This window comes from Calidris pugnax, unplaced genomic scaffold (genome assembly GCF_001431845.1).
Source record: "Calidris pugnax isolate Ruff unplaced genomic scaffold, ASM143184v1 scaffold42, whole genome shotgun sequence".
Taxonomy (NCBI): Eukaryota; Metazoa; Chordata; class Aves; order Charadriiformes; family Scolopacidae; genus Calidris; species Calidris pugnax.
Window position 1 is genome coordinate 5,669,878 of NW_015090920.1, and position 27,626 is coordinate 5,697,503.

General features: G+C 42.4%; 1 protein-coding gene across 2 annotated transcripts in view; it reads right to left on the reverse strand.

Annotated features, from left to right (window-relative positions):
* The window catches only part of GAB1 (GRB2 associated binding protein 1), a 123,828-nt gene extending 96,535 nt beyond the window's left edge, over nucleotides 1-27,293 (reverse strand). Inside the window, exon 1 of one of the 2 annotated variants that reach the window (XM_014949863.1) lies at nucleotides 26,823-27,293. In XM_014949863.1, coding sequence (XP_014805349.1) covers nucleotides 26,823-26,894 — 72 coding nt within the window. In that variant the 5' untranslated portion in view covers nucleotides 26,895-27,293. The remainder of the gene's footprint in view (nucleotides 1-26,822) is intronic. The other variant, XM_014949864.1, reaches the window with a different exon arrangement.
* Nucleotides 27,294-27,626: the final 333 nt, after the last annotated feature.

Sequence of the window (27,626 nt, forward strand, 5' to 3'; positions counted from 1 at the left end):
GTCCCACATTCAACCAGCTGGTATTTTAGTGAGATATATTCATATTAAAACTGATATGCTACCACACTCAGGGAAGAAAAAGAAAAAAAGCACAGCCACATGCACGCCTTATTTTCACACCTTATACTGTTAACAAAGCATTTCAAGAACAAAACAAACAAAAAAAGAAAGCCCTCTCTCTTAGTGCAACCTGGCACTGTGATTTGCAAAGTAAACAGAACAGCATTTAAAGCTGTTACAGCTTGGTACTAGTTTTGCAGTGATCAGATCAAACCGTAATGAGCCACACACAACTAATGTCCAAGAAGGAAGGCTTCCTAGCAGCCTGGGAGCTGTGCTGCTGATCCATCCCCCTCAGCTCCTCCACCCAAGAAAAGCTGTGAGGTATGTACCCAGCATCATCTACGCCTGTCACACACCAGTGCATCTGTGCCACCTGACACACCAGGCACAGAGACGCTTCACTCTTCAGCCCTCCCCTCCCTACCACAGAAGTAGGGGAAGACCAAGAACCCAGCACCTTTCCAACAATTTTCTTCAGCTTTCCCCTGGAAGGTCACCATTTACCTCTGGGACACAGATTTAGCCCTGAAAAAAACACACCAACCCTGTTACCATCAGGTGCTGTGATCCACCAGAAAGTACTACTGAAATTCCCCAAGAGAATAGTTTCCACCCAGCTGACAGCAACTGTAGGTCTGAACGACATATTAAAAAGCAATCAAGCTGATTACATTATGCATGAAAACATGGTTAAGTGGTACAGTTTTGCCGCAACGTTAAAAGAACATCTGATCTTCCTCTGAAGAAATACGGTTTAATTGTCAAAATACAGGCCAGGAAAAAAAAAAAAAAAAAGAAAAACTGCAATGGGAGAAACACTTTTTCTTCAGTAGTTTCTGGACTACAGAGCTAAGGCTTCCCAGAACCAATTGAAAGCTTTATGGAAGCTAATGCTGAATTTAGTGACCTTGCCTTAGGCAGATGGAAGAGACTGTAACATTACAAAGTTCTATTCCTTTTGGGGTTTTTTGGCTTTTTTTTTTTGGTTTGTTTTCTTAGGTGCAAGTTATTCCCACCACTCCCTTCTCACCAGGTGTAGGTTCACTTCTAAAGCTCCCAGTAAACCACCTCTCCTCTCCAGGACAGCCTTTTGCTGCTGCAGGCCAGCTACTCTCCAAGTTTCTACATTCAGAGCCCAAAGTAAGAACAAAAGCTTCTGTCCGAAGAAGAAATGTTAAATCAAGTCAAGAGAAGAGGAATCCAGCACTTTGCTCCAGAAAAGGGAGGAAATCTTATGAACAAAGTACACTGTCAGAACTTCACCTCCTTTTCCAAATGCAAAGGCTACGCTAGACCCCAAGTTATTCCCACCACTCCCTTCTCACCAGGTGTAGGTTCACTTCTAAAGCTCCCAGTAAACCACCTCTCCTCTCCAGGACAGCCTTTTGCTGCTGCAGGCCAGCTACTCTCCAAGTTTCTACATTCAGAGCCCAAAGTAAGAACAAAAGCTTCTGTCCGAAGAAGAAATGTTAAATCAAGTCAAGAGAAGAGGAATCCAGCACTTTGCTCCAGAAAAGGGAGGAAATCTTATGAACAAAGTACACTGTCAGAACTTCACCTCCTTTTCCAAATGCAAAGGCTACGCTAGACCCAAATAACAAATTTTTGAGCCCGGTAAGTTCAACCTAATAGAGAAGCACCAGCTGGATATATACCAGCCAGTCACCAACAAGATGTCCTGAGCTCCTCAGCCAGTGACAATACCAGCAGCATGCTGTGGAAGACCTTAGATAGCTCTTCCTTATCCAATTTGACAATACAGTGCAGTGATTTCAAACAGGAGCTCTCCTGATGTTTTTAATTGAAAACTTTCCACTTCAAGCTTCCTCCAAGTTTTGGATGCTTGATTAAGGGAGACAGTATTCATTTAAGTCAAAACAGTTGCAGAGAGGGAGAGATAGAGAGAGATTACAAGTTTGTACACACTTCTGCATACCTTGGCATTAATGCTTTTCACTTGGTATAGCTTTTTCTTTGAAAGCCTAGGGAAACTTACAGAGCAATACTGTAAATGTTAAATTCATGCTTAGATTCAATGCAGGGTAAAGATTAATTAAGAATTATTTGACCACCACTGGGACTATCTGGGAGCCTCACAAAGCTCCAGAACTGTACTTCTGAGGCTCCTCTATTGTAGCCCATGGGACAAGTGGAGTGGTCCTTGGGTAGTTTGCAGCCACACGTTAAACAGTACGTCCACCACTCACATGGCATTTGGACCTGTGAGCATCCGCCAGCCCACAGTCTACTTTTACAATTACTTTTTTTTTTCCTTTTGCCTGTTTTTAACCCAAAAGGGTTTTGCTGATTCCCCTTAAGAAAAGTGATGCCACAAGATAACTCCCAAGACTAAGGCACTGTCTTACAAGCACTGCAATCCCAAAATGTAGAATTTCACAGTCAGCCTGGAAGATACAAAAGGAACATAACAGATGGAACAATTAATTCAAGACTTTTCTCCCAACATACTGCTATCAGTCTGTGGGTTCTATACACAGCCCTTTATCACACCTGTCGAATAAAAAGCAAAAAAGTAATTTTCCAAGGGGAAAAAAAAAAAAAAACAAAAACGCCCCACAAAGGTCTCTGCAAACAGCAGAGGAGTGGATGTCTCCTCTTCCTACACAGCAAGAGACTACCAAAGAAGCAGTTCAGCCAGCCAGCATGCCAACAGGAAAGGTTTCACATTTCAGCATTGCAAAAAAACCCAAACACACACAAGAAAAAAGGACATTCTGCTTCCATGCATCAGTTCTGAGCAGGAATATTCACTAATGAAGGCTTCTGAGTCAAGCACTAACTTTAACAGAAAAGTTATTCCAAGTTAGCTTTTCAGTTACTCAGTTAAAAGTCTTTGCATTTTATATCACGATTCAACTACTTAAATTCCTTCCAAAACCCCACCCTTCCCTCCATGCCAGAAGTTCACAAATTTGAAATTCTAGCCCCATCCTGGATTAACAATTCACTGCTCTGTCACCAGGTCGTATTTCGCAACCAGCCTTTAACGTACTTGCAGCAAGAACCGTCTATAAAATCCAAAGCTGCCAAGACCTGCTCTGATGCTCCCACTCCACTTGCTCCCAGTCTCATTCAGAACTCCAGTGCAGCCTGAAGGCAGAGACACAGGAAAGGGCACTTCTGCCAGGAGTCCAGGTATTTTTCTGTTACGGCTACCAAGGTATCTATGGATTTAAATTGAAAGAGTCACAACGTGCCAGTAAGTCTGAAGTGGAATCAATGAAGTAATTTATTTCATTCCATTCTTCTCTCATGAATTAAGGAAGAGGAACAACTCTAAATCAGAGATCAGTCCACCAGTATACTGCTGCAAGATGGTGCAGGTCATGTAACTTTTGGTGTATACACTGATGATAACAAATGAAGAAATCCTCCAGAGCATAGCACTCACCCTTATAAAAAAAAAATACACGGTTTCTCTAAGAGATTGCGAGTGTCTGTATGTTCTTAAATACTTTAAATTTTATTCCTGTGGATAGTTTTCTGAGAAGACTTGTCAATAGCAAAATTCATCTCTGAAGACAAGGAGAGAAAGCTGTAGACAATCTGAAATTTGAAGGCTAATAAAGAGCATTTGATTTTAGGAATTCAAATTATTTTTAATGTGATAGCATGAAATGCAAAGATTAAAAATTTTAAATAGCAAAGCTATCTGGAAGCAAAGCTCTTAGGAAACAACATGACAAAGGAAATGTATTTATAGGTCTGCAAACAGGGAGGGGGGGGAGGGGAGTCACTAAAGCAGCTGCATGGTTCTTGCACAGAGGACAAAAAAAAAACCCAATTAAAAAGGGGGAAAAAGGCAGACAGGGAAGAAAGTTAAGTAGTTTAAAACAAAGGCTCCAAAACGTAACTTATTCTTATTGTGAAAGTGAAGGCTTTTTTGGGGGTTTTTTTGTGTTGGTTGTTTGGATTTTTTTTACTTTAAAACTAGTGGGTTTTTTTCCTACCTGATCCAGTTTTCAGAAGTGCCTTTCCCAGTTTTCATAATTAAACCCATTAAATAAATAATTATACGGCTATGACGCATGTTGCTATGGCAAGGATTGCGATAGCAAAGATTCAAGCTTTTATGACTTCACTACAAGGTCACATAGAAGCCTGCGAAAAAGAAAAATGCGGGGCCAAAAAAGGTTACTTCCATTAACACCAACTGCAAGGAGAGATACCAAGATGAAGGACGTGTCCGCGCTCTGGAGAGCGGTCCCAAGTGCCAGCATTCCATTTTTCACTCCGGTCTCTGCAACAAGTCACAGAGGGAAGAGAAATCTGGCTGCTGACTATCTCATCCTTCTGGTTTTGTCTGAAAGGTACCTAGCACAACCCTCAAACAGCGCACCAGGCCCCAGGGCCACACACATTTATTTGCCCGCTAACCCCGCCGAACAAACGCTCTTTTGCCTTTCAAAGTATCCATAAAAATGCGACAAAAGACTGTGATCTTGAAAGAGGGTGCATTCCTCACCGGCTACCTTTAAAGTGGCTTTGGAGGAAGATAAACACCACAGCCTGCCTTCCCATAGGAACACGGGCATCTTCTGCACCCGCCGTTCCCACCAGCAAAGCTCAAGTCCAGCCCCGGTGGGAGGGACACAAGAAGATGCACGAGGGACACAAGAAGTGCCAGCCCAAAGCAGGTGGGCAGGAACACCTGGGGGGCTTTGGACAGTCAGCCACACTTGGTAGGAAGGTGAAAACCTGGGTGAGATAGAACCCCACAAGAGACCTTAGCTGGGGAGGAAGGGAGGAGCAGGGAGCAACCTTCAGCCCTACACTGGACAGGGTGTAGGGAGAAGGAGGAAACCTGCCCTCAGAGTACCAACCAGATTTCCTCCCAAAGCACTTAGAAACCCCTGCATTTCACCATCACTGAAGGCCAGTGACTTCTATCATTGGCCAGTAGCTGGTCCCAACAGGGTGCTGCTGGCCCAGCATCAGCCCTTTGGGGTTGAGGCAAACGCTTCCACGCCTCAGACATTCACAAACACCAGTCTTGAATGAAAAGCTTAACTAAGCTAAAGCATGGTGCCTCTAACTTGTTGCTATTTTTACCACTAAACCTTGCCCTAAAATTATTTGCGTGGGGGAGGAAGAAAAAAGGAGGATTTAGTGGGGTGTCAACTAAAAACTTCTAATCAAATACGTACATGTATTTGAAAGCAAATAAACCGCTTTGATGCTGCTCCACGGTGAAGTCTACAACTTAGCATAGAGGACGAGGCAAACAGACTTTCACATTAGGAGAAGAGGTGGGAGATTCAAAATTAGAGACGAAGAAAGCACACACTTCTACTGAACTTTCAAAACAAGTTATTCCAGTTTAACATTTTTTTCTTCCTGAACTGACGTAGCATAAATAAGAACCAATGAACTAATGAAATGCAAAGCTTATCCTGAAGCATGAAAGTATTATAATTGTGCTGTGCTTTGCTAATTTTAGAAGACGAAGAAGAATGACTATACTATAATAAGTCAAATGTAAATATCCAAGGCTGTCCAATCACCCATGCTGCATTCAGCCCACATTATTCAATTTGTCTCTGCGTCTTCTCATTTTAAGGCAAGAAGAGCAGCAAGAAATTCCTCTATGACCTCCACTTTGGTAGATAAACAAATCTTATTCTACTCCAGAGAAAAGTTTACCAGTCACAATCTCCTTTACTTCAAGGCTGAACTTCTGCCTGTAGCTTTCTCCACCCAAGACACACAGAAACGTCAGGCAGTGCAATGAAGAAGTGTGAAGTCCAGCATCTTCACACTGCTCCAAGCCCCTTGTTTGCTCCACCATCACCTCTGGATCCCAAGGGAAAGCCAGATTTTCATTACTACAGTACCCCCTGGGCTAATATCAGTGTAGTCTGAAGACTCCAGTTTTCCACATGACACTCAAAACAATTCAACTGACAATGGAATTGATGGGGGGAAAAATTACTTCTGGGAAGTTTTAAGCAAGGGAACATCTTGCCTTCTAGCTACTGTTTCCAGATAAAAATCACTATGGCCACAGCCTCTCCTGTTATTAAAGCCAGTGTTTTGCACAGACCTTCTTCCAGTAATACAGATTAAGGTGGTCAGATAACTACACAGAAAAACTGAGATGCAAGCCACAAAGTAAACTATACATGCGTATATGCTTACTATCTCTGCTTTAAGTTACCCTGAAAAACTCTGGAGAATTTAGCCTAAGCAAATCATGACATGCACATTAGGAATGCTATTAAAATAGGAAAAAAAAATATCAATCAGGAAATCTTAAGATTATGAAGCTCTGTTTCCTTCCAACCTTTTGGGAGAAGAGGGAGAAGAAAAGGGATAATCTGGAAATATTTTGTTTCCGTGGAGCTGTTTTTTTAGTCTTATGAGGAAGTGTTATTATTGTTTTCATGTTAAAATCAAAATAGCTAGTTTTTTACTGTGACAGAAATAACAGTTAAATATTTCTATTTTACCAAAACAGTTTTCTACAAAGGTCATTAAATCAATGGGTTACAATGAAATATTTCAGTTCATCTACATAGCATTTCTGATACGACTCTTGTTGGAAACTTCAACTTTCTTGTTTGAGAAACTTCAGGTTCCTAGAGACACACAGATGTTACATGCCAATGTTCAAAAGGCACAACAAAAAGCAATACTAAGCATAAAAACCCCCACTTTTACAACAGATCAGAATCTATAGCTGAAGTGGTTCTCATGAACAAAACTCACAAAAATATATATTAACTACAGAACTTGATTCAAAACCAGACTTATTTCATGTTATTCTGTTTAACAGAATACTGATCAACTTACAGTAGCTTATTTGAAAAATTCTTTACCAAGTTATGCTTAGTGTTCACTCATTAAACTTATTCCAAGAGGAAAAGAAACAAAAAATGTAACTAACAACTTTCCTTTGCATTGAAAGTCTTATGCTGAATGACTATTATGTCCTTTTCACACTAGATGTTCTCAGAGAAAGAAATTGTCCGTAGTAGCTATATTCTGTGAAACACCAAAAAAATTCCTATGAGGTACTCCAAAAGCTCACCAAAAGACTAGGGCAGCAGTGAGCTTGGGGAAGGAGGTGGATTTAAAATAAATAAATAAATAAAAATGAATAAATAAATAAATAAACAAACATCCTCTCGCGTGGTAAAAACTGTCCATCAATACAAACATTTTCATTCATTTCAGAACGAGCCCAAAGACCATTGATAAGAAAATCTGCAACTTCCATTTACCTTCCTTAAGAACTCAGGTCCCTGCCCTGAGTATTTTTACCTTTGATGTTTTTTTTAAATACCTAAGGATGGTTATGATGGGTTGTTTTTTTTGAGTACGACTGATTTCCCACAATCTGCAAAAAAGTGATATCACCGTGATGAGGTGTGTCTCAAAAGCATATGGATTTCATATGCCATTAATGTGTCATACCACGGGGGCATATTTTGTTAATGCTACGTAAGATATTACAGTACATTCACTGAGCTCTGCAGACTTCAACCACACTCACCCAACAAGACAGGCCAGTTTGGCTTATACAATACGTAAACAAGCCTCAGAGCAAACATGCAGTAGAACAAGTTGAAACATTGGTTACATTAGTTAAACCTCATTACACCTGAGTAGCCTCTTCATTTCCAGTTATTCCCATTAAGAACACTGCAGGTTAGCAAGATCAGAAAAATAACAAGTCATCTTCTTCTCCATCCTGCCCACCCCCCCACCCTGCTCCCCGTTCCAGGAGCATCTTGCACAGAGAGATGCAGCAGAACAATTGTGAGAGTGCACAAACAGCTCTGGACCACTTCCAGCTTACTTTCACATCTACACACAGACAGCTCGAGTTTTTTCTCCCCAAGCACGGTCACTGCAAAACTCTTTGCTACCTTGATCTACGTCGGTAGATGCAGGACCCAGGTGAGGTGGCTTCACCACCTACTTCCTCTGGGACAGCACCAGGCTTGAATTACATTATGGCATTTGGAATACAGAGTCTCCCTCCTGCATGGATGATTTCTATTTTGTCACACACCATTTTTAGAGCATTTTTAAAGACCTGAGAAAACAGACAGCAGCATCCCCAGTGGTCATATCACAACTGTAAAGGTATCTTCCAGCTCCAAACCACTTCAGACTTGTCTGACACAAGGTGGGAGAAGAGAAGGGTATCTGACAGAGGCTCAGTCCAGATTGATGCTGTAGGAAGCACTCAAAAACTCCAAAGCTTTTTTCCCTCCATCAAATGAGGGAATGCATGCAGTGGATTCTGCTGGCTTCAGGTTTTTTGGTTGTGTTTTTTTTTTTTTTATTGTGGTATGGGTTTTTTGGTTTTGCTTTTTTTGTTTGTTGTTTGTTTTTAATATTTATTATTAGAGTAGTGAGATCATCAAACGAATGAAAATTTGGCTTTACAGTTAAAATTGCATTCTTTCAGGGGTCAGCTTTCATATTTGTGTTTGCTTTTATATCTCAGTGGAATTCGAATCATGTTCGCTATTCGGGGCTTTACTGAAGGATGACCACAAAGAAACTTTACAGCTGATACAGAAGACAGCAGCTTATCTTGGCAGCACTCCTAACAGAGCACAGATAATTCCCATGCCTTCCAGTCTGTATTCTGTCAATTGTTTCTACGCCCAAATTCAAGCCATTCTGGCCTTACTGGATCTCCATACAGGCAAAAATCCTAGCTACAGAGGAATCTCTTCATTCTACCCACACTAAACAAAAAAATAACTATGTTTTAAAGCCCACTACACTCTCCTGAAAAAATCATCCACAGTTCCTTCCCTCAGTAACATACAATCCCAGAAAGACGTAAAACAGGAAAAAAAAAATGGGGAAAATAGTTATTTTGCTCTATAAAGCATTCATGGCCATTTACTGTGGTTGGGGGGAAGGATGGGCCAACATCATAATTATCATTTTTAAACATGAGAAATAATAACACGTCAAAAAATAACACGTCCAGAGCAACAAGTATGTTTAATGTTAACATCCTCCTCGTCCAAAACCAAACCTTACCCTTCTAGATGCAGGAGCATTTCACAAAAATACACAAGTGAATAGAATAACCTAGAAATCCTTTGGACACGTAATAGAATAAATTAGCCTTAATTAAGAACTGAATGAAAAAAAAATATTAAACTCTTACTATTAGAAATTGAGTAAGTTCACTCAAAGCTTAGTACAGAGTTTAAAAACAAAGAGATAAATCTGTTAATGCAGACAGGAAAAAATAATGAGATATAACTCCCTTTAGAGATACAGTGCAGTTATGAAAGTCTTTAAATTCAACATTCAATTAGTCAAAATTTCACTAATTTGTGAAGAAAAAAGTTGTTGCATTTAGAGATACACAACATGGTTACCAAGCTTGGAAAAAAAAAAAAACAAAAAAACATGACACCAGCTATAGTTGGTTCTGTCTGGAAAAAGTCTACATACCCACCCAATGGCGAAGGGGGGCCATGTCATCTACCCTAGAATGGGCAAGAGACTTAATCATTAGGAAAATGTGGGTATGTTTTAAAGGAATAGAGAATGTGAACTGCAAAGGCAACTTCAAAGAAAACAGAAGATACACTTCATTTGGTAGCACAACATTAATGACAGCAATACACAGAAGGCAAGTCAGAGGAGAAAAGGCAGCTTTTAGGAGCAGAGTGCACCAGGTGCCACTGATGTACATGAAATGCACGTACATAAAATGAACATGGGAAATCATCCACAGACGGGTCAATAGCAAGAAAGAGCAAAGATGAAGAGATACAAGCTAAAACAGAAGCTGCAGATCCCCAAGGGAAAGGGAGACCCAAAAGGATAGGGAAGAAGAAAAAAAGAAAAAAAAAGGAAAAGAAATACGACTGCTACCTTTCAGTAGAGACATGAATCAGACACGAATCAGGTTACCAGAGTAGCAGGGTATAGCGACACGAGGTTAAATACAAGAGCTCAAGCGAGGAATTATTGATTGTTTTTAAAGTGAATAAAGATGAAAGTGGGGAAAAAAATACAAAGAATGAACGAACTATTGACACGAGAATCAGCTTGGAAAAGGTCACCTGTAGGCCTGTGCAGACATCTGTAAAAGTCATGAGGAAAGACTGAAGCAGACAGAAGCCAAGGCTTCCCAAACATGGAGATGTACCAGTAGATGGTTTCTGGGAAAGCTCTTGGCTCTGAATTTTGCTCCCGCCTCCCCCTTACAGATGACCTTTAGGGCATACTGCAAGGCTAATTTATTTATCCAGGTTTTTGACTGAAGGATGCAGGGAGGGTCATGAAGTTTTTCCTACTAGGAAGGCAGAGAGGTATCTTTTGTCGGCATGTCATTAATTTCTAAGCTGTTTAAATTGTTTTAATTCCCTTATACACACCAGGAGGTTACGACAGAAGCTGAAAAAATATACATTGTGCTTTATTATATTTAGAATATATACTTATGTGGGCACTGAGGTAAGTTTTATCACATTCAATGGAAGTTCAACATATTCTTTCAAATCATTAACAATACTTAATTTTTAATCCAGAACTGCTATAAACTGGAGAGGACTGTCTCATTTTGCCTTTAAGGTAATACATGACTAACAGAGCTAGGGTTCAAGCAGTACGTTCTTGTTATCAAGTACAATAATTACCTGAAACAAAGTTTCTGAATTATGCTATTTAAACCTTAAATATTGGTGGGATTCCGCTTAATCTTCACAATATGCCTTTGGGTAAACCTGTGAAATTATACAATACTGCAATTGCATCTGCAGACCTTTTTTGACAGATAAGAAGTTGTTGGGATGCTACTGGGGAATAACTGCAGTTCAGAGGAACTATTACTTTCTTCCAATAGGTCTCTTCTTACCTATGTAGTCGCTACTTTAGGGATTTGTTAAAAAAAATTAAGCAGTGTGGGACGCGGCACTTCTTCATGAAAAGCCAAGATTAACACATTGAGTCAACAACTTCTATTTTGAAATAGTTTAATTCTCTAAGGAGACGACTGCTTTCCCCAAATGATGCAGACGTGTCTGCTGCTGTCTGGGCCAATTCAGAGGCTTGTTATTCACTACTCAGTTGATTTCAAAATCAGACTACCCCTTCAGAAAGTTGCAGAGACTATGACATCACATTTATGATAATTTATTGCACAATTACAGTGGCTACATCCCCAGATTTTATTTCGTGGGAAAGCATGTTTCTACTACAGTCTCAACCATTTTCTTGGCTTATGCTCGCTCACAGAATTACAAGTTTTGGTTTAAAGCTTAGCGTGATTTTTTTTCCCAACACTATAAAGGTGTTTTATAGCAACTTAAAGCTGCGTAGTTCAATTGTCTTAAGAAATATTTGCACTTTAAATTGAGATTTACTGGAATTTCACAAGCAACTCACAGAAGCACAATTTGCTAAAAAAAATTTAAAAATCACACAAACCTCCACCAGATTTAATTTTAATACTACTTATGTCTTCCTTAAAGAAACAAAAAGCCCAACATCCTTTGACGAGGCAAGACTGTCATCTCTTCAGATGAATGGCAATAATGCAATCACTGAAATTCAATGCAAGAGTATAATTTAATAACCTCAAGTTCAAATGAAAAGATTTGCACACCAATGTGATATTTATTGACTAGAACTGATAAAATAGTACTGTGGAACATTACAAGACAACTTAAAGTAATGCAAATGATTTAAAAATTTGGTTTCATTATACTTTGGTCAGTGTTATCTTCCTTCTAACCAGAAATACTTTATATTACAAGCTTAAATTAAAAGGCAATAGTAGACAGGTCCTGTAATGCTATAATTACAGGACCCAACCCTTACATTTTTGCTTCTGATTCAGCAAAACTTTCACCATACAGTGTACAAAGGACACAAAAGTATTTTCTGTGTTATTTAACATAGCATTTATTTGAATATGTAGTATTTAGTTCCAAGAATTCCAAAATGCATGTAACAAATGGATAAAATAAAAATATTTTCATATAGTTGTTCTCACATTCAGTTCCCACATGGTACAGTGTTTTTAAGAAAGAGGTTGCCATCATTTTAGACTAGAATATATTGTAAACAGGATACATCTCTATCACGCTTCTTTCTTCCCAATTCCCTGGCTTTGTTCATGATGCAAACTGCACCCTCAAGAAAATGACTTTCACACTCCAAATACAGAAAACTCATTTCAACCCCAACCAAAGGAACTAGTAACTCCTCCCACTATTGTGGAAAGAAAAGTAAACTCTTTCATTACACATAGGCAAACAGTGTAAGTAGGCGATGACAACAGAAAGCGTCTCCAAGTCATTCACAACTTCTAAGATGAGCTACCAGGTCCAAAATCTCTCTAACTTATATTTCTGAGGAACTCCATCCTTTCCTCTACTGACCAGATGAGAACAAGCGGCACGAGGGAAAACCCCACACTCCTGCACAAATGCAGCCTCAGCCAGGAGAAACTGGAACATGAGGCATTCCTATGGCATTAACAGCAGGGTTCTTTTGCTTCAACTGTCTTTTTTTAAATTGGTATTAAACTAGGCTACAGCAATATTCTGTTGCTTTATTGGCACAACCCGCCACATTTTTTTATTTTATTTTTTTTTAAATAAATCATCTGCATGGAGAATATGCTTCCCATGCTATATGCACCACAGTCAACAATCAAGGTAAGTTGTAGATGTTGAAAAGAAGGCACGCATGCTCTCTCTCTTTTACAAGAAAGCACAATTAAGAAGTCAGTATAACATTCAAGGTGTTCTCACCTCATCTCGTCTGTCCTAAATATGTTTGACTTATTCTGACCTTCTTCCTGTCTTAGTAGGGGGATTCAGAGAAGGAAGTGAGGATGCGCAGATGGATGGAAGGTACAAATGCAAAGTTGCTGAAACAAGGCCTGGATCTTTCCTCTGCTGTCTCCATTTAACAACAGTTCCACACGTAGTTGCAGTGTAGGAGCTGTAGTGTTCAGCACACCATGAGGCTGGTCTGTCACGATTCAAGATGAGTTTTCTCCATAAAGGAGAGAAACCAGCAAAGAGATAGCACAAACGCATTGGGAGAGGTGGTGAGTACCCATGGGTGTTAGCTGGGTCTTCTGTGCATCACCGTGGAGTCACAGTCAATTCAGAAATAAAAATAAAATTAAGGATTTTCAAAGCTTAGAAGTGAGAATAATAATGGGAAAAGCAAGGATGACACACTCATATTTTGGAGCTTTTACAAATGCGGCCTAAGAGGTCCAGCCGGCTGAGGGGGGCAGACCACACATCCCAAAGCGCCCTGTGTTATCTTCTTGCCTTGCAGTGAAAGAATCCAAAAAAATGAGTAAAGCCCCAGCATCAGACCAGACAGCACTTATCATGAGTGACCGGTTAAATGCAGATACCACGTATCTCAGTGGTGTACATACATGCAAGGTATGAGAGAGAGGAGAGAAGAGGCAACATCAACAGCAGGAAGGCTTGAAGCAACCTAGTTGCTACTGTTATTAACTTCAGAAGCTCGTTACCCACTGTTTATACTCGGCTTTTACCATCTGCTACCATTCACCTGCTCGTCCTGATCAGCCGCGCAGCTACATCAGTTTAGAAGATTGGAAAGACAAGGCAATCAGTTGGCCACAGAAGCGTGCAGTAAGCAGCTTATCCGACCTGTACACAAGTGAATTAGCTTCCCGAGCACGTTGCCAGAGGGACCCCCCCACCTTCACAAACACAATTTCAACATTTGGGAAGGCGCCAGGAGTAAAACGTTTGTTTACTGCAGGCAGGAAGATCTACCTATGATTCAGACATTGGGAAGTGACAGGAAGGACTAAATTATGCAATTTAAAAGTAGGAAAATAAACACAAAATAGTCGCAATGAGAGGAAGAAGAAGGAGGGAAGGACATGAGAGACAGAAGTTCTGGATCTTCTCTCTCACTCATGCAGGGCTGAAGCGATCATCGCAGGAGGAAGCTCCCCATAGGATTTCTTCACCTTTTAACCCCCATCCTAGAGGCCCTGGCCAGGGACTTTCCTCTTTAGCACTGAGTAAGAAACATCTGTCCAGCTCAGTCTCCCAGTTGGAAAGGACAGATCACGGTCTTCCTTATTTTGTTTAAAGCAGACAGAGATTTCAGAGAGGAGAACTCCATCTGCCCTCCCTTTACACAACAGCTAGCAGAAGTGAAGGATCCAAAGGCGGACAGAAAGCTCATTTTACAGCCAGCTAAGGGAGGCAGGACTTTACACAACAGCTACCAGAAGCGAAAGATCCAAAGGCGGACAGAAAGAAGGCTCATTTTACAGCCAGCTAAGGGAGGCAGGAACATACTTCAGATCTGTCGGATGCTGGTTGCAGAGATTGATAGGAAAACCTCTTCCCATAAGCAGAAAGCAGGAGAAGCACCCCGATGGGAATAGCACTGCCTTCCCAGCAGCTGTTGGAAGCAGCCGAGCATCTCGGCAGTGCTGCTTACCACTTTGCACCTCCCCTCCACTGGTCGTTAGACCAACTCTCAGCAGTAAATATCTAGCAAAAGTTTTAAGTTTGTTAAGTTGCAGCAGTAGTCTGCAAAGTTACTGTGCCCATTCCAAGGCTAAAACAGCAAACAAGAAGATTTGAGTCGCAGTCAGTTATGGCTGTACTGTAAGAAAACGCCAAAGAACACTATCAAATTTATGTAATTATGATAGTGCCTCCCTCATACAATCAGTAAAGACATTCCTGTCACCCTCTTTATAAATGAGACAATAAATTCCTGTGCTTTTTTTTTTTTTTTTCCTGGAGCTGCAGAGATTCGCAGATAAACAGAGCCATCAGGTCAAGGAAACATGCAAAGGTGTGTGAATTAAGTTAGCACTGAAGTACACACCGTAGCAGAAAACTCTGTAGGTACGTATCCTGAGACCAAATTATCCTTGGATGAAACCAGGGTGTACTGGATTTGCATGGCAAAGTCTTGGTAGCGGGGGGGCTACAGGGGTGGCTTCTGTGAGAAGCTGCTAGAACTTTCCTCCATGTCTGATAGAACCAATGCCAGCCTGCTCCAAGACAGACCCGCCGCTGGCCAAGGCCATCAGTGACAGTGGTAGCACTTCTGGGATAACATTTAAGAAGGGGAAAAATCTGCTGCAAAAACATCAGCCTGGAGAGAGGAGTAACAATATGTCAGAGCAACAACTTTGCAGACACCAAGGTCAGTGAAGAACCAAGGGGGAGGAGGAGGTGCTCCAGGCACCAGAGCAGAGATTCCCATTAAGCCTGTGGTGAAGACCATGGCGAGGCAGGCTGTCCCCTTGCAGCCCATGGAGGTTATGGTGGAGCAGATATCCACCTGCAGATATCCACCAGATATCCAGCTTGACAATATGTAGGAGCAACAACTTTGCAGACCCCAAGGTCAGTGAAGAAGCAAGGGGGAGGAGGAGGTGCTCCAGGCACCAGAGCAGAGATTCCCATTAAGCCTGTGGTGAAGACCATGGCGAGGCAGGCTGTCCCCTTGCAGCCCATGGAGGTTATGGTGGAGCAGATATCCACCTGCAGATATCCACCAGATATCCAGCCTGTGGAGGACCCCATGCTGGAGGAGGCAGATGCCCAAGGAGGCTGTGATGCTGTGGAAAGCCCACACTGAAGCAGGCTGCTGGCAGGACCTGTGGACCCATTGGTGGAGCAGATATCCACCTGCAGATATCCACCAGATATCCAGCCTGTGGAGGACCCCATGCTGGAGGAGGCAGATGCCCAAGGAGGCTGTGATGCTGTGGAAAGCCCACACTGAAGCAGGCTGCTGGCAGGACCTGTGGACCCATGGAGAGGAGCCCATGCTGAAGCAGGTTTGTCGACGGGGCTTGTGACCCCACAGGGAACCCACGCTGGAGCAGTGTGTTCCTGAATGAACACCAAATGAAACGTGTCCCTTGCAGAAGGGATACGCTCTGGAGCAGTTCATAAAGAACTGCAACCCATGGGAAGAATTCATGTTGGAAAAGTTCATGGAGGACTGTCTCTCATGGAAGGGACACCACACTGGCGCAGGGGAAGAGTGTGGGGAGTCCTTCCAGAGGAGGAAGGAGCAGCAGAGACCACGTGCGAGTAACTGACCACAATCCCCATTCCCTCTCCCCCTGTGCCACTGAGGGAGGAGGTAGAGAATTTGGGAGTGAAGTTGAGTCCAGGAAGAAGGCAGAGGGGGGGCAGTGTTTTTAAGATTCATTTTTATTTATCGTTATCCCACTCCAATTTGCTGCTTGGTCATAAATTAAAATATTTTTTCCTCAAGTCTGTTTTGCCTGTGACGGTAATTGCTGAGTGATCTCCCTGTCTTTATCTCCACCCACAAGCCTTTCATTATATTTTCTCCCCCCTTGTCCAGCTGCGGAGGGGCAGTGATAAAGGGGCTTTGGTGAGCACCTGGTGTCCAGCCACAGTCAACCCACCACACAGGGTTAAGTTTCCCATGTCCAGTTGCAGAGGGGCAGTGATAGAGGGGCTTTGGTGGGCACCTGGAGTCCAGCCATGGTCAACCCACCACACAGGGTTAAGTTTCCCAATTTGCACTAGTGAGTCATTTGAATACTACCCTTCCCTTTTTATCTTCACCCCCTGCCCCATTTCCCCTTCCCCCTCCTCAAAACTCCAGAAAGGAAAAAAAACCAGGTTTTATCTTAGTAATGACTGACTCCTGAGTGCATATAAGTATGTTCTGTCTGCCCAGAGACCTTTCAGAGTGCAGAGTAACTTCAGTTATTTTCCTAGTGCTGACAAGCTTATGTAATTTAACTTCATTTGTGCACACAGACAACTGTATTAGATAGGTCATAACTAAGAGCGTGACATGACCTCAGCTTTGAGCTTTAAGGGCATTATTTCACACTGAGTAACAAGTCATTAGACTGCAAAACTTATCCGCATAGCACGATGCGGATAATTTCAGCAGTAATTGTGTAGAAACAGTAAAGGAATGCATTAGAACACGCATGATCCAGGAAGGTACACTTAGTGTCATACCTTATACCTAACTCTTGCACTTGTTAAAGTTATCTCCCTTAGCAACAGGAAAGGATTTTGTAAACAAAAAGTTCAGCTAATGCCACCATGAGAGCATCACGCAGTATAACACGTAATTGAAAGAAACATTTCTTAAATGAAGAGCACCACAAGAAATCATGGAATTCTAAAAGTGATATATTCAAAAGCGTTACGTTTTTGCCAGTTTGTGGCTTAAATCTCAAATCAAGTTCATATAGACCACTACCTCCTAGGAAAGCAGAATTGCCAGATGGGATCATGCCCATAGCCTATTTCTGACACCACCAGCACCGCAGCACAATGAGTTAAAAACTGGATGGCATAGGTGAACAAGAGGTTCACAGGTTACAACACAACATTTTAGAAGTCCCCTCTTGTCACACCCCAGACCCCCAACTGCTCACAGTTATGGGTGGGGGATTCTCTCCAACACCCCTGGAATCTCCTGCGTTCCTGATGTGGACACCACGTGGCACAGCACTCCACTGCTTCACCTCTCCTGGGAAATGCCAGCCTCTTCTTTCAAACTGCACTCCATTCCTTCCCCTCTTCCCCACCCTCGCCCCCCCCCCTTTTTTTTTTTTTAATTAAACTATGCAAAGACAAATTGCCAATTCACCTCAAGGTCTACGCATTAATTTGACATCCTCTCTGTTAGTTGTTTCTTGACAAAAAGAACACAATACTGATCCTTACAGTAACCACTAGGAGCACCAGATAAATTACTCCCACCATCTCTTTCCTAATATGCTCCTTACTTTTCAGTGTTTGCTGGCAAGGAATAGACTTGCTGTCAGTATTTCACCATATTTTTAAGGATAACAAATATTTATATGCTTTTTTTTTTTTAACTGTAACAGTTTGCTAGATTCCATATATGAACTCCTGGAGTTCATCAAGAATAACAATTGCTCACATGCTCTACACTGATTGGTTTCAAAAAGCAGTCCTTCCAAAATATCAATCCTCCCCTGCACCACCCCAAAACCAGGCGCAGCTTCTCTAATACATCTGATCCTGCTTAAGAATCTACATGGAAACACAAACGTCAGAAAACCATAAAAGAAACATGCATTAAGTGTGAATGGGAACATTTGTCTAGCACATTACGTGACTCAGTGCAGTTATTTTTCATACAAAGGGAAAATGTCAAACTGACACACTATTTTCAGAATTGCTTCTTTTTTTTCATAAAAGGGTATCATTCCACTTTGAAACTTAAAATCTGCTTTTCGTCTGATATCATGGGTGTATTTACCCTTTTAATAACTCTCCCAAATGGACTGCAATTCTTGCGTGTTGATTGCATCAAAGGTCTATTTGAAGGCAGGGGTATTAACTGTGTTTGAACAGCTTCCTGTATTCTTATGCCATACCCCAAATCTAATCCTGGGAACTCCTACCGTCAGCAACAAACACCTACAGAAGGTTTATTTTGTTTTTAAATCCCAAGCCCTAGACAACATAGAAAAATAAACCAGAGTCTCTCGATTTTCGCCTTGTTTTTCTATTTTTGTCCTTTTCTTTTGAGGCAGAAACGCCCAGGAGCCTGGCGGTAGCCATAACCCCTGAGAGGGGAACGTGCTGGCCGGCACCACCGAAACCCATGGCGTTCCTCCTGGGGTGGAGACAGCCTTACCCCCGGGAGGAAGGCAGGCAGCAGATCTGCCATCACCCTGCCCCAAGGCTGGCTGTGCTGGAAAGTGGGTGGAGAAGCAGATTTGAGTTTGTGACAGCCACTACCTCCGCCGCCACACGGGGTTTAATCTGGCCTTGCTTTCGCTCATAAAGCAGCGGGACAACCCGCACGTGACTGGCTGGAAAACTCTTGTGGGGGAAGACAAAGAGACAAGGTTGCTTTTTATTCTGCCAGCAAGGTCACCCCGATACCCTGACACCATCCCCAGCTTCACCTGCACATCGCCCCGCATCAAGGTTCCTCACCACAGCTGGCCAGCCTGTGGCAGAAGACAAAAAAATCACCTCCCTTTTAAAAGCAGGGAAGGCAAAGCTTTCTCCTGGCTTCCTAGACATTCTCAGAGGAAAGAACAAGCGCAGCTCCTACAAAAAAAAGAACCGTTAAATCATTCTGCCAATAAACTGCTGCACAAAATAACAACAAGCAAAACCTTTCCATTTAATTCAGGTCTGGATGTGGGGCCTCAACTCAGCTGTCTGAAAGCAACAAGCTAGTATACTAACTTGGCATAGTCTCCCAGCAGAAGTATCACCTCTTTTTCAAGGTATGTTTTTACACAGAATTATTTGTGTTATTATGTAGAGATATTATGTTTAATAATACATAAGCCATATGGACCTAACTGCCTGACTTTTTGGAATTACATGTTGCAAAACCACCAGTTCTAAGAAAGACAACTATCATACTGTCATTTACCCTAAATAACTGCCATTTACCTGGGGAAAAAAAAAAAAAAAAAAGGAAGAAAAATGTGTCACCGTAACCTCAAGGAGTTTAATCCTAAAGTTGTAATTTTGCTGCATAAAATGCAATTAAATATATTCCTTCTCCTCAGTTAAAAAAAAAAAAAATAATAAAAAAAAACCAAACAAGCAAGCAAACAAACCAAAAAAAGCCCAAAAAACATGGTTACAGAGTTCAACAGTTAATTCAGTCTCTTTCATCTCAGGGAAAGTTACCTTATAAACATTTCCCTCCTCGATACTGGAGACAGTTAGATACTACAAAACTTAAGATTACTTTTCACAACCAAAAGGGGTATGGAATGCTCCAAAAAGCTTCAAAAGTTAATCATGAGAAATAAAAGTTTTGTCAACAGCTGGTAGCAAGACCAAACACAAGCTCAAAAACCAGGCTACGTAACCTTTTATTGCAAGCCAGTTTTCTTTTGAAAGAAAAAGCTCAAAAATACACCTAGCATATTGCACCGAGCAGTATTTACAAAGCTAACACTATTTGTACAACTATGAACGCTTTTCCTAAAATAAACAAGCCAAAGAATTCATAAAAGAGGAACCGCAAAAGCCTAATCAAGAATTGATAAAGAGGGAATTGAGAATAAACATTGCTTTAGTTTCGGTCTGGAGATGGCAGAATCCTCCCCCCACCCCAAGAAACAAGCAGGGAAAAAAGAGAAAAACATAGTACTTCTTCAGAAATACTTGTTTGTACACATTAGGAGCTGAACTCACATTGGAGTCCCTAAAACAGGGGCAATTAAATTGGACTAACAATGTTCACCTGTACACAACACATACCTGCCTTGACAAGATTAGCCCTTTCTGTCTGATCTTTCTGCCTGCCTTGCTCAAGTAATTTGCATGACATAAGGTCTGTCCCTCCTAATGAAATACTGCAATTAAATTGCAACAGTTGAAATTGCTTCTATTGGCAATAAAATGATTAGTCATTGAAGCACAGAAAATTTTAAAGTCATTTTGAAAAAGTCGCAAGAAGTCTGTCACCGCCACACTGCAAATAAGTTGGGAAGAAAAAAAATCTTTGGGAATGAAAAAAAAAAATCTTTGCTTTATGTTTATTTGCTCTATGTCAAAAGAAAACATGCACCTCATCAGTTTTACTCCCCTCCTTGATTTATGAAAATATTTCACCCGATTTTGTTAGGTGACATCTGTTTTAGACTAGAAAAAGGCGATGGCAAGACTAAAGAAGTATGAGATAGCCAAGCCAGGATCAACTACAGTACACAAAATTACTCTCTCCCTAGAATTACCACATTTTTGAATCACTAATGTTCCTTTTACTTTTTGCCAAGACTTTTGTCAAAGCCATGCACCAAATTTAATGGGAAATAAATGTATTCTAAATGTCCATAAGAGATTACATTTTATTCTAATCATCTGATCCAAAAGTCATGTCAAAAAAGCCAAAAAAATCCACGCCTCAGAAATGTCCCAACCATCGTTCCAAGACTTTTAAAATTTAAAGAGAGAGAAAAAGACACTGGAAACAGTTTTAGGTCTGACATATTCCTCTTTCTAAATAAGGGACTGTTGAACAACAAACCAGATGAATGAAAATGGATTATCTCTCATCTGAGAGAGTGACCTGGTCAATCCACAGCCTCCAGAACTGACGCTCATTTTGACAGTCAAGGTCTACTTTTTTTTTTTTTAAGCTAATCTGTCCAATAAAAACATTCTTTTCTCAATATATCCAATTCACATTCATTTCATACAGCTGCTTTGGGCTCATGATTGACTAAGTGGCATGCAAAACAAGGTCATCTGCGTATAATTGGAAGTTAAATTCATGGTATTTCATTATTTCCTCTGGTTACTACGTATGCTGCTTATACCCAATGTTCAAGGCTGCAGGACTTTGTGAGCACATGGAGGAGCAGCTACTATGCAGCAACAAGAAAACAAGTGACATTACTTTGTTTCTTTCTACTTCCTCCCCATGTTCCCTGTTACTTTCTCAGGGAATTGTAATCCCCTGTGATTAGCTGCTCCAAATGTTATTAACACACCTTCCAAAAGACAAAACCCTAGTGAAACGTACCCACAAGCAGCTACACATCCAACTGAGAACCATTTTCATCATCGCACTATTTATTCATCTCTCATCTATTATGGTCCCAAATTAAGGATTATTATTTAACAACTGTTAAGAAAAAAAAAAGTTCACATCCAGAAACTTCTTTAGAATATCTGCCTCATTTCATATGTCCACCAGTTCATGTGGACTTCTAGATAAACTGGACAATTTCTGGTACTGGAGTCTCTGACTTTCCTATCTACACCAAGAAAAAAAAGCATTTAAGCAGCTCAGGTATTGTCTGACCATCTAAGCTCAAAACCATCTAAATTAGCAGTGCACATCAGTCTGGTATGTTACATGAAAATTAGAAAAACTAGTGGAAGAGACTTATCTCAGTACATGTACATTAGACTTCTTAATCTGTTTTATATACTGTCACCTGTTCTTACCCTCTGCAACCATCCACTGGTAATTAATTCAGAGCAAACACCATAGGTCAAGCACTGACAGTGCTGTAGCTTTGGCAGCAATGTCAACACCAGCTGCTAATGTCCTGTCAAAGATGATAAATACTTGTAGGATGAGTTCCATGCTTCCCGAGTGAGACCTGCACCCAAACAGCAAGCTCAGGAGGTGGATATACCCCCAAAGTCCTACCCGAGGTCACTTCAGTAAGCGCACAAAGCAATGCAACTTCCTTCTATAACCAACAAAAGCATTGTGTTTAATCATGCTTTGGAATTCATGGTTTAGGGTTTACTAACCCATGCTTAAAAATATCAAAAGTCAAAATACTGGTTCCTGCATGGCACTGGAAAGGTTTCCACACAAACACTGATTCCCTCAAGGTCTTCAGCAACTCCTGGAGGAGCACAAGCACAATCAAGTTCAGAATATTAAGAAGTTACTCAATTACATTCATCTTCTTGAGTTAACTTGACCCAGCTCTACAGGGACAGAACTGAATGATGTCAAACAAGCTCATCTTGGGGTTCTTTTTTATTGTAAATCAACTGGCTTCTTAAATTCGCTCATGATGCTCATGCAAGATCATAAAAAAAAAAAAAGCTTTAATGCAAACAGGTGCCTTCCAGGAAAAGGGTCTTTTTTTAGACAGTGCAGCTTTTGCCAGATGACAGCTATTCTGCTGAATAAAACATTTCTTAACACCATCACATATCTTAGAACATTACAGTATTACTCAAGACAGAAGAGGCACCTATGTCATTAGTGCCAAAGAGCAACTGCCAAACAAAACCATAGTAAAATATTACACTTCTGTTACTTTTGTACCTACACCATCTTACCCGATAGTTCAGACATCAATAACTGCCTAAATAGCCTGGTACTTTTTTAGTCACTGTCTACAATTGAGAAATTTAGAATAAATAAGAGGGTGCTATAAGTAGCCTTGTCTGAATTATATCAGTGACCCTTATGTCCTGGGGAGACAAAGCCTATGTCTCATTTTTAAACTCTTTGTTTTTAAATAATTAAATGTGCAATCAATAAGAACAGTCAAATAACCAAAGGATTTTTAGTAATAGTTACATCAAAATTAAGGTTTCCTAATTTACTTTGAAAATCATCTTAGGAACTCTCATAAGTAAAAGGAAGCCTATCAGATACATAAAGGAACTCTCATAAGTAAAAGGAAGCCTATCAGATACATAAAAATCTGAACCAACTTCCCCTCAAAAGTGTTTTCTCCTTTCCCAATATAGTTTATGCAAGACGCTTTTGATGAAGTTTTACCTTTTATCAAATAAAATGTATTTCAAGTGGGGCATATTAGAAAACTAAGAATTATTATACTATATGTGTAAACATTCTACAAACCAGTTCCGTAAACTGACCATCAACACGAAAATCCTGATTTTAAGCATATCCAGTTGTCATACTGAACCCCAGCCATCACTCAGACAAAAGCAGAGTAGCTCTAGGAGAGAATATAGAAGACTTATTCCCATTCCCTCAAGTTTTTCTCCCTTGCTTTACGAAGGACAGCCGTGTTTAAATATCTGGTGGTTTCTTAGCATAATAGCAGTATAAAAAAACTCTATGCTGCTACCACCAGGAATCAGCTATTTTAACTGGCACGTGCACAGCAGAACTGCAGCGTAGCAGAAAGCCACAAAGCCAAGGTTTACTATCACTTTTCAAAGGACAGATAGTGAGAACGGGGCTTTCCAATTCCACCTTCAAAAATAAGGGGACCAGAGCAGAAAAGGTACAGTAGGGTTAAGGTGAGGGAATAAATGTTTGCAAAGTTGAAGGCAACAGAAACAGTGAGGAAAGAAAATAATACCGAGGGTAGCAGAAACTGTGAAATTCAGCAGTCCCCCATCACTGTGAACAAACAAGTTCTTCCATGTACTCATGCCACCACTACACAGGATTTAGCCCCAGCTCCCTTCCCCTTCTTCTCTACTAAATCCTCAGCCTCATCTCAGATCCCCAAAAGTTAACTTGTATTTTCCCCAGAGATCTGCTGCTGGAAACAACTAGTCTATTCCATCAAACAAGCTGTTCCAAATACCAGCTCCAGGGAACCAACACCAGGTGCCAATGGGTATCAGAAAGTTACTTCCATAGCAAAAAACGCCCAAATGAGACATGAAAGCAGGACTCCTTTTAAGGGGGGAAAAGACATCCATGGCATTAAGGTATATGTTCAAGGAAATCTGATTTTTCCACCTGCAGGACAGGGTTGGGTGGGGTCGTTTTTTTGCTTTTTTTAGCCTCAAAATGATTGTAAGCTAGCTTTAATATCACGTCCAACTGTTCCAAACTAAAAATTGAAGGCCCTGCGAAACACATGTCTATGTACTAGCTTCAAAGTGCTCCTTTTCACCCTTCCTAAAAACTGAAACCATATTTAACTGCAATTTCAGACTTTTTATCTCCCTTCCCAGATGGTAACCTGGATTTGCCCCAACACTTGCATGCAAAAACTAATAGAGCGTGAAGTTACAGTTTTCCATATATATATATGTGAAAAGTATGCGTTGCAGAAAAGCAGTTTCCTATTGAAATCACTTTCCCATCTTTTCGTCTGGTGCAGCCTCTTGAAATACCACCAGAATAAAATACGGCTTAAAAAAAAAAACAACAAAAAAACCACACACAGCTCTTCTGTGCCTTCGCCTGAGCGTAGAATTACAGAGCGCACAGGCCAACACTTCAATCAGTGCACTCAGTTAAAGTTCACTGTCTTAAGTACGTCAATTTTTTGTTTGCTTGAAGATGGCAATCGTGATGTCAAGGTCACTTTTAGGTCTTTGAAGTGAGCGGGAACCTTTAGCCTGCAACTGATCGGGCACTACAGACAAGCAGAAGGAATTTTACTATAAATCCTCCTTCAATCGGTACCTTTCTTTTATACAAGCAGAAAACAGTCCAAAACAACACGCAAGATTTAAACTTATGACCTTATGGCCTACAGCGCAGGCAGAGGCTAAACCAAGTCACGTTCATAGAAGCTCACCATACCAGTGCTCCAACACTCTGCCTCCCCAAAAAGCAGATCCCCCTTTCAAGGGAAAATTAAGCCATCACTTCTTTAAGACGGGGAAGCGCTTGACCAACTCTGTAGTCAGGGGTTTCCTCTCAAAGGTTCTGATCTTATTCCAGGATGGAAACGGAGCTATAAATACAGCGAAAGGCCAGTTACACGGAAAAAAGCTAGCATATTTAAGGGCTGATTTATGGTATGGATTTAGGAGGGCAAACTCTTGCTTACAACTCTGCCCACTGACAGCATAACTGTGCGTGATTTAGAGTTTGAAGGGGAAATGTATTCCAACTTTAAAAACATTAATACTGCTCTTAATTCCTACCCACCGGTAAAGCCTCATCCTGTGAATATACACACACACGTGGAGGGTTGGCCAAAAATACAGCCTGTGTCCAACCTGGCAGGGAAGCCCAGCCCTGCCATCACCCATCAGGACATTCTCTTTGCGAGTCTGATCCTGTGCCCTTCGCATGAACAGGATTTTTGCCATTGGGAACCAGAGAGTGGACTACCCCAAACATTTTATATTTTTTTCATTTATGAAGAGTCTCATTTCACCAATTTCCAAGCATTTAAAAAAATTGTCCGTAACAGCAACGGTTCTTTGAGAAGTGGTTGTTAATCGCTGACACGTGAAAGTAACATGGTGACATTAAGACCCATATTCAGAGTTTTTGAAGTGAATCAGATTTAATGGCTTAAAAAACAAACAAACAAAAAACAATACAACAAAAAAAACCCCAAACCAAGCAAAACACTGATAACTGCAAAGGCCATTTCTATTTCCATACCACCTAAGTGGCTAAAAGAAGATTTAAAAAAAAGAATAGAAGAAAAAAAAGAGGTGGTCCAACGCTTTGTACCAATTATTACACAGATGCCGTGAGGAGGCAGCCCGGGTGCCAAGGAGAAAGGGCTCAGCAGGGATGACTCCTGGCATCACCCCTTCCCTCCTACGTGACTCGACGGCGTCCCCGCCAGCCCCGGGAGCCCCGGCAGCACCGCTGTCACGAAATCTGCCCTCTCAGCAAACGCGCTCCATTTTCCTGCGAACTCAAGTTGTCAGCTCCGCCACCAGCCTCTGCCCGACCTTATTTACTTCTGAGCAACAGCCGGCTCAACTTCCAAGCGAGGGGAAAAAAAAAAAAAAGCACTTTTCTTCCAACTCCCTGCTCCGCTCCCACCTTTTTCCCCCGATACGGAGGGCTCCAGTCCCAAGGGCAAAGCCCCCCCCCGGCCCCAGAGGGGAGGGCTCCCGGGGCATCCCCGGCTCCCACCGCCTCCGGCCCCGCAGCCCCACCGCTCGGCGCCCCTTTTGTGAGGGGGGGGAGTGGAAAGAAAGGAAAGAAAAAAAAAAAAAACGCTCCCGCCCGCAGCACCGAGCCCGGTTACGGGCCGCCCCCCGATCGGGCACCGGGCCGGCGGAGAGTGTTTACGTTTAAAAAAATAATAATATTAATATATATATATATATATACATACATTTCCTGGACTACAAAAAAAAAAAAAAAGCGAAGGGAAGAAAATAAAATAATGGAAAATAAAGGTTGGGGAAGCCCCGTGGGACGTATCTCTGGGGCGGCAGTCCCGGGAGGGCCCGGCCGGGAGGGACGGTGCGGGGAGGCCGGGCTGGGCCGGGCGGGAGCGGGGAGCCCCCGGTCGGGGGGAGAAGCGGGGAAAAGGAGGGAGGAAGGAGAGAGGAGGGAAAGGGGACCGCGGGGTGGGAGAGGGCACTCACGTAGCGTTTCAACTTCTTCTCCGGTGGGGACTTTCGGAGCCAGCCCGAGCAGACCACCTCCCCGCCGCTCATGGCTGGGCCGCCTTGCCCGCCGGGGCAGTCCTTCTCCTCCTTCTCCTCCTCCTCCGGCAGCGCCCGGGCCGGGCCGAGGGACCCCCGAGGAGGCGGCGGCGGCGGCAGCACCGCGCCCGCTCCGGCCTCCCGGTGCTGCGGGGCACGGGCAGGGGAGGGACGGGGGGAGCGGGGGGTGTGTGTGTGTCTGTCTGTCTGTCTCTCACGCACAACAACCGGCCGGAGCGGAGCTGAGGCGGGAGGTTTTTCCCCCCCCGTCCTTCCTCCTCCTCCTCCTAGCCGACCGCCGAGTCACACCAACATCGGGGAAAGAGACGACAAGGGGGGCAGCCGCCGCCCCGCCGCCAACTTCGGCTTCGGCGTCCCGGGGCAGGATCCAGCCGCCGCCCCGCCTCGTTGGCACCGCCTCCCCCTCTCCTTCTCCTCCTCTTCCTCCTCCTCCTCCTCCCGCTACCGGGACCCTCCCGCCGGGGAAGGGCCGTGAGGGGCTTCCCCTCCCCTTCCCTTTCCTTCCCTCCCCGAGCTCCTCGCCGGCCGCCACTCCCCGGGATCGTTCCTTCCCCTTCCTCCTCCTCCTCCCAGGGCCGGGAGGAGGGGATCGGCCAGCCCTTCACCTCGGGGCGGAGGCTGGGTCGGTCTAACCCCCGGGGCTGGGTCCTCTCCCTCTCCCGGCGAGGGTGGGGAAGGGTTTAACCCCGGTATTCACGGGGTCGTGTATCCCCCCCCCCCCTG